An 11,794-nucleotide genomic window follows, 5' to 3' on the forward strand; every position below is an offset into this window, starting at 1 on the left:
GTTTCTGTGAAGGCTTGTTGCATGACTTGGTTCCTACTCGGAACAAGAAGCCAAAGCACTCCACATATATATCAAAAAGAGAGGGATGGTAGGTGATAATAGGGGGTGGGGGGGGCAACTCCGTAGCTTGGGTAGGTAGTAGGTACATACCTCAAAGACGTCACACACACACACACACTATTAGGGAATCTACCCTTCCCCCTTCCTTCCCGCGCGTGCGTGCTCGTAAGAGTAGTAATTCGTGGAGCAATGGTAGCAAATTATCGACCCCGTGAGTATGATCACCAAACCAGTTTTGTTGTCTTGAGAACAGTCACTTTCTCAGCCACCTACCTAACCTTCCTTAACGACGGGTACCTAGGTGTAGGCCCTTGACCTCCTGACGTAACTTTTCGGATACGTTGTCCCGGGCGGGGAAAAGGGACAGAGGAACAAGCAGTGGTCGCACAAAGTGGCCGCCGCCCTACCCGGCCCAAGATCGTGGACGTAGGGGAAACAAACAAACAACAGACGACGTGCGTGCTACTGTTCCCTCACCGCGTACGAGAATAGTGTAATAAACAATAAACAACGCGATGCAAATTTTGAGTGTGTGTATGTGTATTGTGTGCAATTGTAACGAAAAGCTACAACACCTATCACCATATCCAAAATCTTTGCGTTCAGATACTCAGTCCATTGGTATCAGACCCAGACCCCCAAAAAAGTATTGTCGTAGACGAAAAAAAAAAAAAGGTGGACGCCGCCAGCAACGCCAGTAAACTCCGTTACCCTTGGCTTCGTTAATATCCCATAGCGAACAGATTTTCTCTCGCTGTTTTCCAATTCCATGGTCCATTCATTGCGTTCCGCTCATTTGGAGAGATCATCCACTTGCAGCCCCTGGCTGCCTTGGCTTCCCGTCTCTCCTACGTTCCTTAGTTGGCGAGTCGATTCCTGCAGGTCATGTTTGCGGTGTGACTCGGCGCCGGTGGTTGAGCGGCTGTCGTGAGTGGTGGCGGCGGCAGCGCGGTGGCGGCGGCGCTGGCGGCGGGGTATATATATTGTAGTGTAATACAAAGGGAATTTGGCAGCTAGTCGGTTGCTCGACCGAATATGGCCGTGATATCCAGCACCGTCAATGTATCTGTATGCGAAGCTTCGCATACATTACAATGCCGGAATTCGCGGTGATGTTAGTCGGATCTCGCCCCATCTCCATTCAATCAATCCAACCCCAACTGCTCTCATGACTTTGGTGTCGTCTCGGAGTCGAGCTTTCTCCGCTTCCCCTTGGGAGCGGGGGCCATCCGTGGAGTGTACGTCACCGTCCTTGTGACGACCTCTCGTATGTGTCGAATACTTGACCTCGACTCCCTCTTGGCATGGGTGGGAGCAGGTACGGTCACAGTTGGCGTCTCGGGTGCAGCAGGGCGCTTCGCCCCGGGGATGTCTGAGAACCGCTTTGCCTTCAGGGCCGCGTCCCAGTCAAACGGTGAGTGCACCGACGCGGCACTCAACGGCGACCTTGGGGAGTAGAGGCCCGAGGCCGAAACGGCAGGTGAGGTGGGGAGTTTCATGCTTGGGAAAACAGAAGGTCCCGCAAGTGGGGCGGACAGTGGATAATAAGAGTTAACGGGCGTCGGAGGGGACTTGATGCTGATGGGCGAAGGCCGTGGGCTCTTTTCCCTTTCCTTGGTCTTCTCATCATCGCCACATTCGCTGTTGACATCGGACCGCGCCGTGGACGGACCACTCTCAATCAGCTCGATCTTCTCCTTCTCGCCGTCGTCCAAACTCGCGGCATCGCTAGTGACACTGCTGGGGGTACTGTCCTTGCTGCTGGCGCTGGCGCTGCTAACTGTGCTGCTGGCGCTGGCGGTGCTTGTTCTATTCAAGGCGGCCTTGCCGGTATGGGGCGGAGAGGTGAGACAGGGCGAGACCAACGACATGCTCTTCAGGAAGTCCAGATAGGCCACGGGCGGCGTGATGGGGGTCTTCTGCATATCATATTCAAACTTGAGGGTGGCGCTGAAAGGGCCGGCCGAGGGCAAGCCGGCCGACGGAAGTCCCGACGACGGAAGGGGATCCCGAAAGGCTGATGTCCGTGAAATGGCCGACAGGGGCGTCTCGACGGCGGAGGGGAGTGAGACAGCCGAGCGAAGCTCCGAGGGAGGCGGCGGGATGTGAGGGAAGTTTGCCGTGACTGGCGTCGACAGCGAAAGGGTGGGTTTAGAAGACATGACGGCAGCTTAAGTGTGCTGTCCTAGGAGAAGAGTCAAGTGAATGACTCTTGTGATGTCTTACAGCTAAGATGGCGTCTTAAATTGCCAGTTGACTCGACCCGGAGGAAGGAAGGCACCTGGAAAGGAATCCGGCACTGGAAGGAAAGGGGAAGAGTGCAGGAGAGGTGCAGGTTGGGGGGGGCGGTCCCACGATTATATGAAGTGACCGGGTGAGGTGAGCGAGGTAGTGTGGTACGGTAGTATGGATGAGCCGACGAGAGGCCCTCGCGCGTGCGCCGACGAAACAAAAGGAGCCTTGCAACAGCTCCCCGCGCAAGCTGGGGGAGGATCTGGACCCTAGCGCCGGGACCTTGTCAGGTATCTAGGATCCCAGAGTGGCGGGCTGGGGTTCCGGGGTCTGGTTTGCCGGCGGGCAACAGAGTCTGGCGGGAGGTGCTAAAGGACTGGACCAAAGTACTCCGTATCTCGTACGGAGCAGAAGACTGTGGTTAAATACTGTACAAGACCAAAGCAGCGCCAACCAGTGTTGTTTGTTTATTGAACCGGGGCGGCCAGTTTCGAGGCCCAGTATGGTCGTGAGACGAGATCAACAGTGGAAATATTATAGGTACGGATTAGCTATCCGTGAACCTGGGACGGTGAGAAGCCTAGACAGCGAAAGGGTCAGATACAGGCGCCGTAGGAGGTTCGCGCAACAGACAGCGTTCGATGTACAGTGCCCGAAAGACGGTGCTGTGTGTGTGTGTCTGATTTATGGAAATGCAGGGCAGGGCAAGGCAGGCGTCCAGAAATTCAGACAAAAACGAAGACAGATGGGATGGGTTGGCCGAGGTGCACAAGGATGGAAGTGACAGGCACTGTTGCAGCCGGCGGGCAACGGGCAGCTCTTGGACTGGCAGCAGGCAGGCCTCACTAGGAGTGGCCTGGTCTGCACTCTGCAGCGAGTGGGAGGGGGCTTGAAGCAGCGGCAAATGAGCAGCGCCAGACCTGAGGTGGGGCGGTCCACGACAAGCGAGAAGCGACGATTTGACAGGGCCCAAGGCGGCAGTGAATGTGCTGAGATACTGGGGATGCTTTAGTGTGACTCGATGCAGCTCCGTTGCCCGAGTCCACAAGGTGCGCGTCCGTACTCTATAGTACCTCACTCAACCAGAATGGGACCTGCTGCCCTGGCCTCTTCTGCCTGTACTTTGTTCCCGGCTTCGTGCTTGGGGGAGTGTGATTTGCGCAAGGGGGTGGCAGACAGTCTTGGTCCCGTCCTCAGAACTCTGAGGCTTCTTTTTTCGTCTGGCGAGACTGGCCCGGGGCCAAGCTCGAGAATCAAGATGACCTAAAATGAAGATGAAATTTGCGTGCACTTACTGTGAACGACGACTTGCCTAGGGGAGCGCTGAGAGCGGAGCGCGTAGCACTGTCCAATATTCCACGTCGATGAAGCGGGCAAAGAGGATATTGGATGGACAGCAAGACCCGTCTGTTGAGATGGCGTTGAGCCTGAGACCGAAAAGAGAGAGAGGGAGTCGGGCGGCTTCTCTCACGGGCTAATTTGCCGTGGTGCGAGGTGCAACAAGACCAAGCCCCCCGGGCAAAAGGTGCAATGGAAAACCTTAATGGACCCCCCGAAGGCCCAGCGATGATGACTGGCGAGCGCGAGCGCCACGAGCGGGCCAAGGTCACGGCCGCGGGATCGTGATGGGCGTCGGTATCTCAGCCGCCGTGAACGTCTTGGACGAGACGCCTGATTGGCCGTGCCCGCTAGAACCTGCAGCAGGGGAAAGCGCTAAGGTCATATTCTTAGCACAAGGGTCGGTGATTGGCCAGGGCTTGCCGCTTACCAAACGGTGGGACCTCAACCACAGCGGAAGAACATCGACTGTGGCAGGAGCGAAAGAGAGTCTGAATGGACCGAACTGTTTGGTGATTGTCCACGGAAGGCGCGACACGAGCAGAATCGAAGATTATGAATGAATAGGCCGAGAAAGGAAGCCGCAAGAGCCGTGAGACTGGCAAGCGCGCAACTCGAAGCAAAAGAGAGTCGGGTGTTGAAATTAGGGCAGGAAAGGCCGAGGTACCTTTGGCGGTATTGGCCAGGGCAGACCCAGATTCCAGATGTCAAAAGCGGAGATTGGCCAGTTCACACGGGCCCGGCCTGTGCTGTGACTGTCGCTCTCGAGATGCGGGTAGGATGTAGGTAGTGGGGGTGGGTATCCAATCCGATTGTTGGCGGATTGCGGAAGGTGCGTTGGTGATGGTACTTTGGTGTGTCTGTGATGAGAGTCGGACAAGACGGAACTCGAACATCCAACCTGAACCTGGATGTGTGATTCCCCTCACTTTCGACTCTCGACGGGAGGCGCCACACATATACTAAGTAGTCACGGTATATGCATCGGAAGCGCTCTCGCCGCCTCGTTGCCACGCCCGCCCCAATCCCGCACAAGTTATTGCTACCTTATTTTCTGTACCTTGACTTACCTCGCCTCACCTACTTACAATTTACTACCATACCTATAGCCTAACCGCCCGGCTGGGCCTCGACAAAGAATGGATATCTATCAATAGAGGCTGGTGGGCGGGTATGTACGGTACTCTCTGCGTGGCGCTGGACGTCGCCAGTCGTGAGCAGTGGCCGATTCAATTTTGGAACCCGCATCGCCGCAGGTCGAGGTCGAGGTCGATGTCGAGGTCGAGGGACGTCTCGGCGAGCTCCCGTCATCAGAGCGCGCGCTATCCGCTCGAGTCGGGTGTGCCTTGGCAAAGGTAGGTATCAACGGCATGGGAGCTACGCTACGGCACTCCACCCCTTGGATCGATAGCAATTTCGACTATACTTAGATGGCCCAGCGCTCGTCGTCTGGCCGCCGCCGCCATCGTATCGTTGTCACCGTCGCCGTCGCCGCCGTCGTCTGTGCAGCCTATCATTTCCCTTGCGCTTAATCCCTTGGCCGCTTGTGGAAATTGAAAGCTGTACGGAGTACGTACTCTCGGATTATCCGTGTGGATTGTGGAATATGGATTCTGGAATATGGGCATCCAGAATCCATAGTCCATCTCTTGCGCGGCTGTTGACGCGCTTGCAAGAAATGGGGCCGTCTCGGTTGGTTGGAGAGCGCCCCCGATTGCCAAATTGGGTGCGCCAGCCGCGCTTAACGTCTGGGCATCCATTGGCTTAGCGTGCCACAAGCCTCTTGTCGTCGTCCCCTTGGGCGGCTGCCATGGACCTGGGCCTATTATTACAGCTACTAAGATGGTTTGTGTCCATACAAGCCTCCCATCTTTGTCAGATGTCATACTTTACTTACCTTGCCTTACCTCAGGTACTGTACCGTGCCTTGCCTCCACCGCAGTACGTAGTATCGACGTGGGCCGCGCGCCTGCTTCCTCGGCAACACCGTCTCCCGCTTGTCTTGTGCATACATACGTACTGTGCCTACCATGCAAGGCGGGCGCCATGCTGTACTCAGTCCCGCCTCGGATCAGCATCACGGGTCCAGAGCCGCGTGCCTGTGCCGCTTCTAGAAGGTTGCGCCTCGTCCCAGCTTCCCAAGAGCCCCAGACCAAGCTTTACTTGCTCCTAGCGCCATCTACCGTGCCTCTTCTAGCAGTTCGTGGCTGGCTTCGGATGTTGCTCCATCCTTCGAGACCCGGCGGAGAGCAGGACGAGAGCGGGCCCTGGTATCCGTACTCCAGCATGGGCTTCCACCGCCCTCTTCCCGTCCACCTTGGCCAGTCTTCCCCTTTGGGTCTTTGCACGGCGGCTCCCCAAATATTGCTTTCCAAAATATTCACCACTCCGATGGCCAAGATAGCCATTGATGGCCGGACAAGCCACGCGGCCAGGTGGCCATCGAGCACCTACACCTAGCCGCTGTCGACCAGGTCGGCCTTCTCCCCACAAAAGGCTTGCAGATAACCGCGTAGGTGCCCCTGCTCGTGATCAACTTGCTACCCCATCCCCATGACTGTCGGGTATTCTCTCTGGCCCGTGTCTGCGTAGTGGACCTCGCTCAATGCTTCCAGCCTCTTGTTCCGCCCTCCGTAACACTTCCTCTCTTTGAGATTGCTGACATTCTGTCATAGAGAGGGCTCTGGTACTGAGTTGCACCGGCTCGACGGGGCAATTAATGAGCGACAACCCGAACAAACCACGTTTTTGGCTGGATACTTGGGCTTTCGTCTCTCACCGGTCTCTCGATTTCAACTGCCCACCCGAAGGCTAACCACAGTTGTGCCACTTGCCGCCCAATGCGTCTAACGCTCAAATGAGATCCAAGGGCGTCTCTTCCTTGGCCTCGACTTGCAGCTACCCCCGCATGTTCGGGTCCTCCTTCCCAATGACCTTTTGGGCAGATATATTCTCATTCTCTTTCTGCTAATAGCACTGTCAAGGGATCTAAACAGTCAGAGGCCCTATGGGATTACTCTCGCTACAACTGTTGAGCCGTGGCTAAGCCAATGGCCTCGCCAACTCTCCGATATAGTCTTTCGCAATGTTGCATGGGGAACTCCTGGATCGGCCAATTTCCCCATCGCCCTTGTTCTCCCGCTTGTTGGTTTGCGTGGGATGACGGTACTGTTCTGTCCCCGGGTGAAATATTCCGCTCTAATAGACGCCGGGGCCAGAAAGTAAAGCCCGGCATGAACTCCGAGCGAAGCTTTGGTGGAAGTCCTTGTGGATTCCGGTCAAGGGTCTTACCCATCACACTGGGTTGGCTCGAAAAGATAGAACTACCGCACTTTGACCTTGCTTGAGTGGCACAATGAAGTTCCCACTGTGCGGGATGCGGCTATCACAACTCTATTGTTTCCCAGGACTGCAATCCATCTTCACCATGGATGGATTTGCTCCCCAGCACAATCTGCTCTCTAGGTTTACCTCGCGTGTGCCTGCCCCGGCAGACTTGCCAAGCCACGACCCAGGCATACGTGATGAGCCTATTGCTTCCTTCCTATCGGTGTGTGCACCATCTCGTCATGGCTGCGACCAAGCACCGGCCGTGATCAAGCGCCTGGGCCTGGCGCCCAGTGGCATCCCATCATGTCTAATACTTACCACATCACAGCCGAAGTAGCGGTCTGTTGCCATTATTCGTTTTCATCTTCCACCTTGGCTCCCTGATCCAAACAGCGACCCGGGCATGGTCTGGCTCTTGGTGCTTGGGCTGGTCTGTCATTCAGGCCAACAAGAAGCACGGCTGTCTGTTCGTTAGGTTCCTTATATTGAAATCCGGGCCAGGCAGGGGCCCTCTTTTCCTGCCCGTATCTAGAGAATGGGCTAGTTGGGCTTTTGGTGGCCATGGGAGAGCCCATTTTCCCGGGTATTGCGAAGTTCGGGCCCACGGGACAAGGGCATGCCGTAGCAACGGCGCTAGGGCTGTGAATGACATGTTGCGACTATTGTCATTTTCCCTGCCCGATGAGCCGGTGGAAACGAGCATTAGTACGCGGTGACCGAAGTCCTCGATCTATGTCGCGGCTTTGGTCGGTGTAGCCTTTCCTATCTAGCGCCCGTGGTCATCCTCGCTGTGATGGGAGGAGGGAAACGTCGATATGCATAAACGAAGTGACTAAGAACTTTTCTTGGTCGTTGGTGCTGCTGTTTCTTCGGCTGTTGCTCAAAGCGAGAACTAGAGTTGTTCTTTTGGCTCGGGACGGGAAGATGGAGTAGCCCATGGGTCAGACCCCAGAAGCGAGGACCCGTTTTCTCCTATCTTCTATCGATGATCTTCTCTTCTCGGGTAGAAGTACGACGGTGGTCACTCGTGGGGTCCTACCGAACAGATTGAGTTGGTGTACTTGACGTATAGACGATGGCGAGCCTCTACCGTCATTGTAAATTGACGGCTTTTCTCAGTTAGTTCAAACTCCCGACATATCTACTCTGTATCTATCATAGACTTCAACCCTCCCCTCTTCGACGACATGAATACCAGAGCACGGCTATACAAGTAATGAGAGCCTGTTAGTTATTGCTCCATTTCCAAAACCCCCATGTAAACATACCTAGTGAGCTCTCAGCATAATGTGCGGCGTCCCCTCGAAGCGAATACTTTGCATAAGTGTGTTGGTGATGTCGGCAGCCATTCGTCCTACCCCGTTATAGAACTATCTGTAGGGCGGCAGGCAGCGCTTAGTGTAGCTTCCATCCTCCTCGTGCAAGGACGAGGAGAAGCGGGGGGGTTTCTCTACCCCCAGAAATGAGTCCATGTTCCGCTGTTGGTAGCCTGCGGTCTGTCTGTCTGTATGTCTGGCGGTTGCTGTTTCTCTTCTAGGAACCATCAGAATATGCATTTCATGCTTGAATGGCTAACGGACGGATTGGCTTACTTACTTCAGCCACAACGGAAACGCTGAAGTGTCGTGACACTGCTGTTTCTTCTTACAATCCTGCATGGCCAAGGTGAAGATTTTGGTCTAGGATACCGCGGGGAGCTTGTATTAGAAGTTGTGGCTCTGAGAGAGTACATTGTAGTCGGGGTAGTAGGTGCCCAAGTAGGTACCTAGTTGCCGGCGATGCACAAAGTGATGTTGCATGAAAGGTATTCATATTTAATTTGATTACGGCAGCGGCTAGTTAGAAGGTCTCTCTTCTCTCTTCTCTCTTCTCTCTTACGCTTAACTAAGTTCTTGGCTACATCTTGGAGGCGCGGGTAAAGCTTTTTGGGCAGAGCATCAAGCTTGCTTCGTTGTAGCACGACGCGTGACAGTGAATAGACTGACCGCGGAGTGTGTTCAGATATGTTATGGTCTATGGTGCGATAATGCGATGGTGAATATGACAATATCCGGTTTACTCTTCGAGTTGATTGTCAAGTATATAGACTTTGAAGGAGAAAGGGGGATATACGCATTTTTGCTCTGGCTTTCCGCCTCTCGGACAACCATAGAGACAGTGTGAGTGTGCCTAGGCTAGAAGGGGGACTGTTGGTTGTTCTCCATGTTCTTCTTGAGCCATTGAGCCTGTGACCTGAAGAAGCGCAGGACTCGAGTTTTGCTCTTCAGAGTCACAATTCTCTCTAGACTCGGCGGCCCCGTCTATTCACCACTACCGTCAATAGATAACTTTCCCGGCAATTGTTAGTTGTCGGGGACAGTCTGTCTTCTAATGACGCTGTTCTCGGCTCTCTTACTTGACACTATAAGCCTGTCGTTGTATGTTCGGTGGTGACAAGATTGTTGAACGACACTTGTTTGTTTACTTTTACTTAATTTGCTTATTCCACGGCTTCTATAAAATTATGGCGATGTTATATTTTGTTTCGTCTACTCAAGGAGTCTCTACTCGGGGATTGACTCTCACAGTTACATCTATCACGAAAGTGAAATGGCCCACACCCATCACCCATCACCACACACACCCTAAAATGAACATAGTTAAGTATCTGCCGCTGTACAGCAAAGAATCAAATAATTGAACCGCACCGCTCCGATAGTCATGCCGACCGCTCACGGACCTTACTACCGCCAGGTAAGATCAAAGTTTTCGCACAGGGCACTTATGGCGATGTTAAGACGGTGTTACATCATTCCAATTATGAACACCTCCATCTCGAAATGGCTGCGTAGCTTCTCCGGTCAAGGTCCCTTGACTAATTGGGACCTAGGACATTTCGATTTCACTACTGGTGTATTACGTTCTCTTTGGGGTTAACTGATTAATTATCTCTTGTCTCCTTAGAAGAGACATAGTAAGGATATGGCGTATACTGGGGAGATAGTATGTAGTTGCTCAAATAATTGTGTTATTACGTTTACGTCTAACTTGTGAAAGTTGCTCTGTATAAATGGTGGCGTGGTATGAGCCGTATCATGTTGTGGGCGGTCTGGGACTGCGGAAGTCTGCTCCTCAACAGAGTCGACAAATAAACAAACAACATCCACTTCCCTCTGAGCTTAAAGGGGCTAGGGGCTCCAAGGGTAACGCATTACACTGTCGAATTATCGGCCGGTTCGCCTAGTAAACAACCCGTGCCACACATATCGGATCGCCGGGCTACTCGATGACATGAGATGAAGAATATTGAGAGAATATTAAAACACAAAGACACGAGAACGCCATAGAGCCATAGGGAAACCACGGTGCTTTACAGGATCCGGGCGCGATCACGACTTGGGGCTCACCAAAGCCCCCTCCCTCTGATATCTCCTGGAGTATTAGCACACTGCCTCATGTACTCTATACAACTCAACTGTGTTAATTTTAGTGTGTGCGTTAAGCCATTTCACTCTGGTGATATATTTAACTGTGGAAGGCCTTCCTTGAGCAGACGAAGCAAGACGTTGACGGTACAAGTTCCGGGACCTTTATGCCAAAATGAGTGTTGTTAAGCAATTGGCTACCTACCAAAACGTACACCAATTGGATTTTGACTACGCCCAACGACTGACCAGGACATTAGGTCTAGGACTAGTCTAGGCGCTGACCAACATCAAAAGCTCTGAGTTAAGTCCTACATCTTCAAACTTTAGGAATCTACTAGCTGACTGAACCCGAAACAAGGCAGTCAATGTCAACGTCTTGCTAACCCCCTTTTCGACAACGGCGCAGTGTTTCGTCTAGCTTGTGTCGTTTACTACCCTCCCTGAACCATACGCCCGTGAAAGGACGAGGGAAATACTCTTGCTGTTCCCATGCAGTGTTTCCTTTGCCCGGAAAATGTCTTCTCTTGTTTAACCATTTTAACATCTTCAACGCATAAATGCGACGGTGGACAACAAAATTCCAAACCACAAGGCAACCAGATCAAAATGCACAACCCGGCGACAGCAAATAGCTTAAACTAATAGTTAACGACGGGAGAAAGACACTGCAGAGCCCATCCACTGCCCCAAAAAGAAACAAGAACGAAATGTCTCGAATCAGCGCCGGTGAGCCTTGCCGGCCCCAGTCCCCAGTTTCCAGCAAAGCCCTCCTAAAAGCTAAGCCAAGTAGATGAAGCCCCGAAGATAGACTAATCACGTCGTGACCATCTGTCGCCGAAGCCCCACGCAATGTGAGACTTGAGACAAGCGATGGTGTCCAAGCCCGCTGACTGACTGCCTCCCCGTGACAGCGCCCGCAGCTTTGTCTCTTTGAGGGAAGAAGTGAGACGTGGAGCTCTCCGTGGGCGCTTGTCATTTTTCATTTTCCAGAACAGAGGCGGCCACTTCCCGGATAAAGAAGGTGAGGTGTGTATGTGCGGTGCGAAGGTGTGTCTCGGATGATGCTGCTCCCCCCTTCGCCCGTGGCGTCAAGATTTCGGCCACCTCCTCACCTCCTCACTCAGCCGTCCCCGGGCGGGCTCTTCTGTCGTTCTCGCAACGAGCCAGTCGGCGTGTCTCTGCTCTGCGCATATACAACGCGTACTCTGCGCACATGCAATATGCCGATGTTGCCGAGATTCTGTGGCGTCAGGCTCGGTCGCTCGGTCATGGTGGGCTTAGTGTGTGCAGATGTGTTCGGTTCTCCTGCGACGACCCTCTGGGAGGCGTCTGGGTTTCGCTCAGCCTCCCTCTCCCCGGGCCCAGGTGATCTTTGACCGTGTCACCTAGACGAACACGTTGGCTTGGTGACCTCAAGCCCCAAAGCA

General features: G+C 53.6%; 2 protein-coding genes across 2 annotated transcripts; one reads left to right on the forward strand and one right to left on the reverse strand.

Annotated features, from left to right (window-relative positions):
• Positions 1 to 1,226: 1,226 nt before the first annotated feature.
• On the reverse strand, positions 1,227 to 2,222 carry B0T26DRAFT_646697 (uncharacterized protein; the record flags this gene model as incomplete). Its single annotated transcript, XM_060437834.1, has 1 exon — positions 1,227 to 2,222. The coding sequence occupies one exon, from the start codon at positions 2,220 to 2,222 to the stop codon at positions 1,227 to 1,229; it is 996 nt and encodes a 331-aa protein (XP_060295767.1).
• Positions 2,223 to 5,228: 3,006 nt separating this feature from the next.
• On the forward strand, positions 5,229 to 6,146 carry B0T26DRAFT_272526 (uncharacterized protein). The gene has a single exon (XM_060434108.1). It carries the CDS (start codon positions 5,473 to 5,475, stop codon positions 6,088 to 6,090), a length of 618 nt encoding a protein of 205 aa, XP_060295768.1. The 5' UTR covers positions 5,229 to 5,472; the 3' UTR covers positions 6,091 to 6,146.
• The last annotated feature ends 5,648 nt before the right edge of the window (positions 6,147 to 11,794 follow it).

The sequence above is a fragment of the Lasiosphaeria miniovina genome, assembly GCF_030549165.1.
Source record: "Lasiosphaeria miniovina strain SMH2392-1A chromosome Unknown B0T26scaffold_4, whole genome shotgun sequence".
In the NCBI taxonomy this organism is placed as follows: domain Eukaryota; kingdom Fungi; phylum Ascomycota; class Sordariomycetes; order Sordariales; family Lasiosphaeriaceae; genus Lasiosphaeria; species Lasiosphaeria miniovina.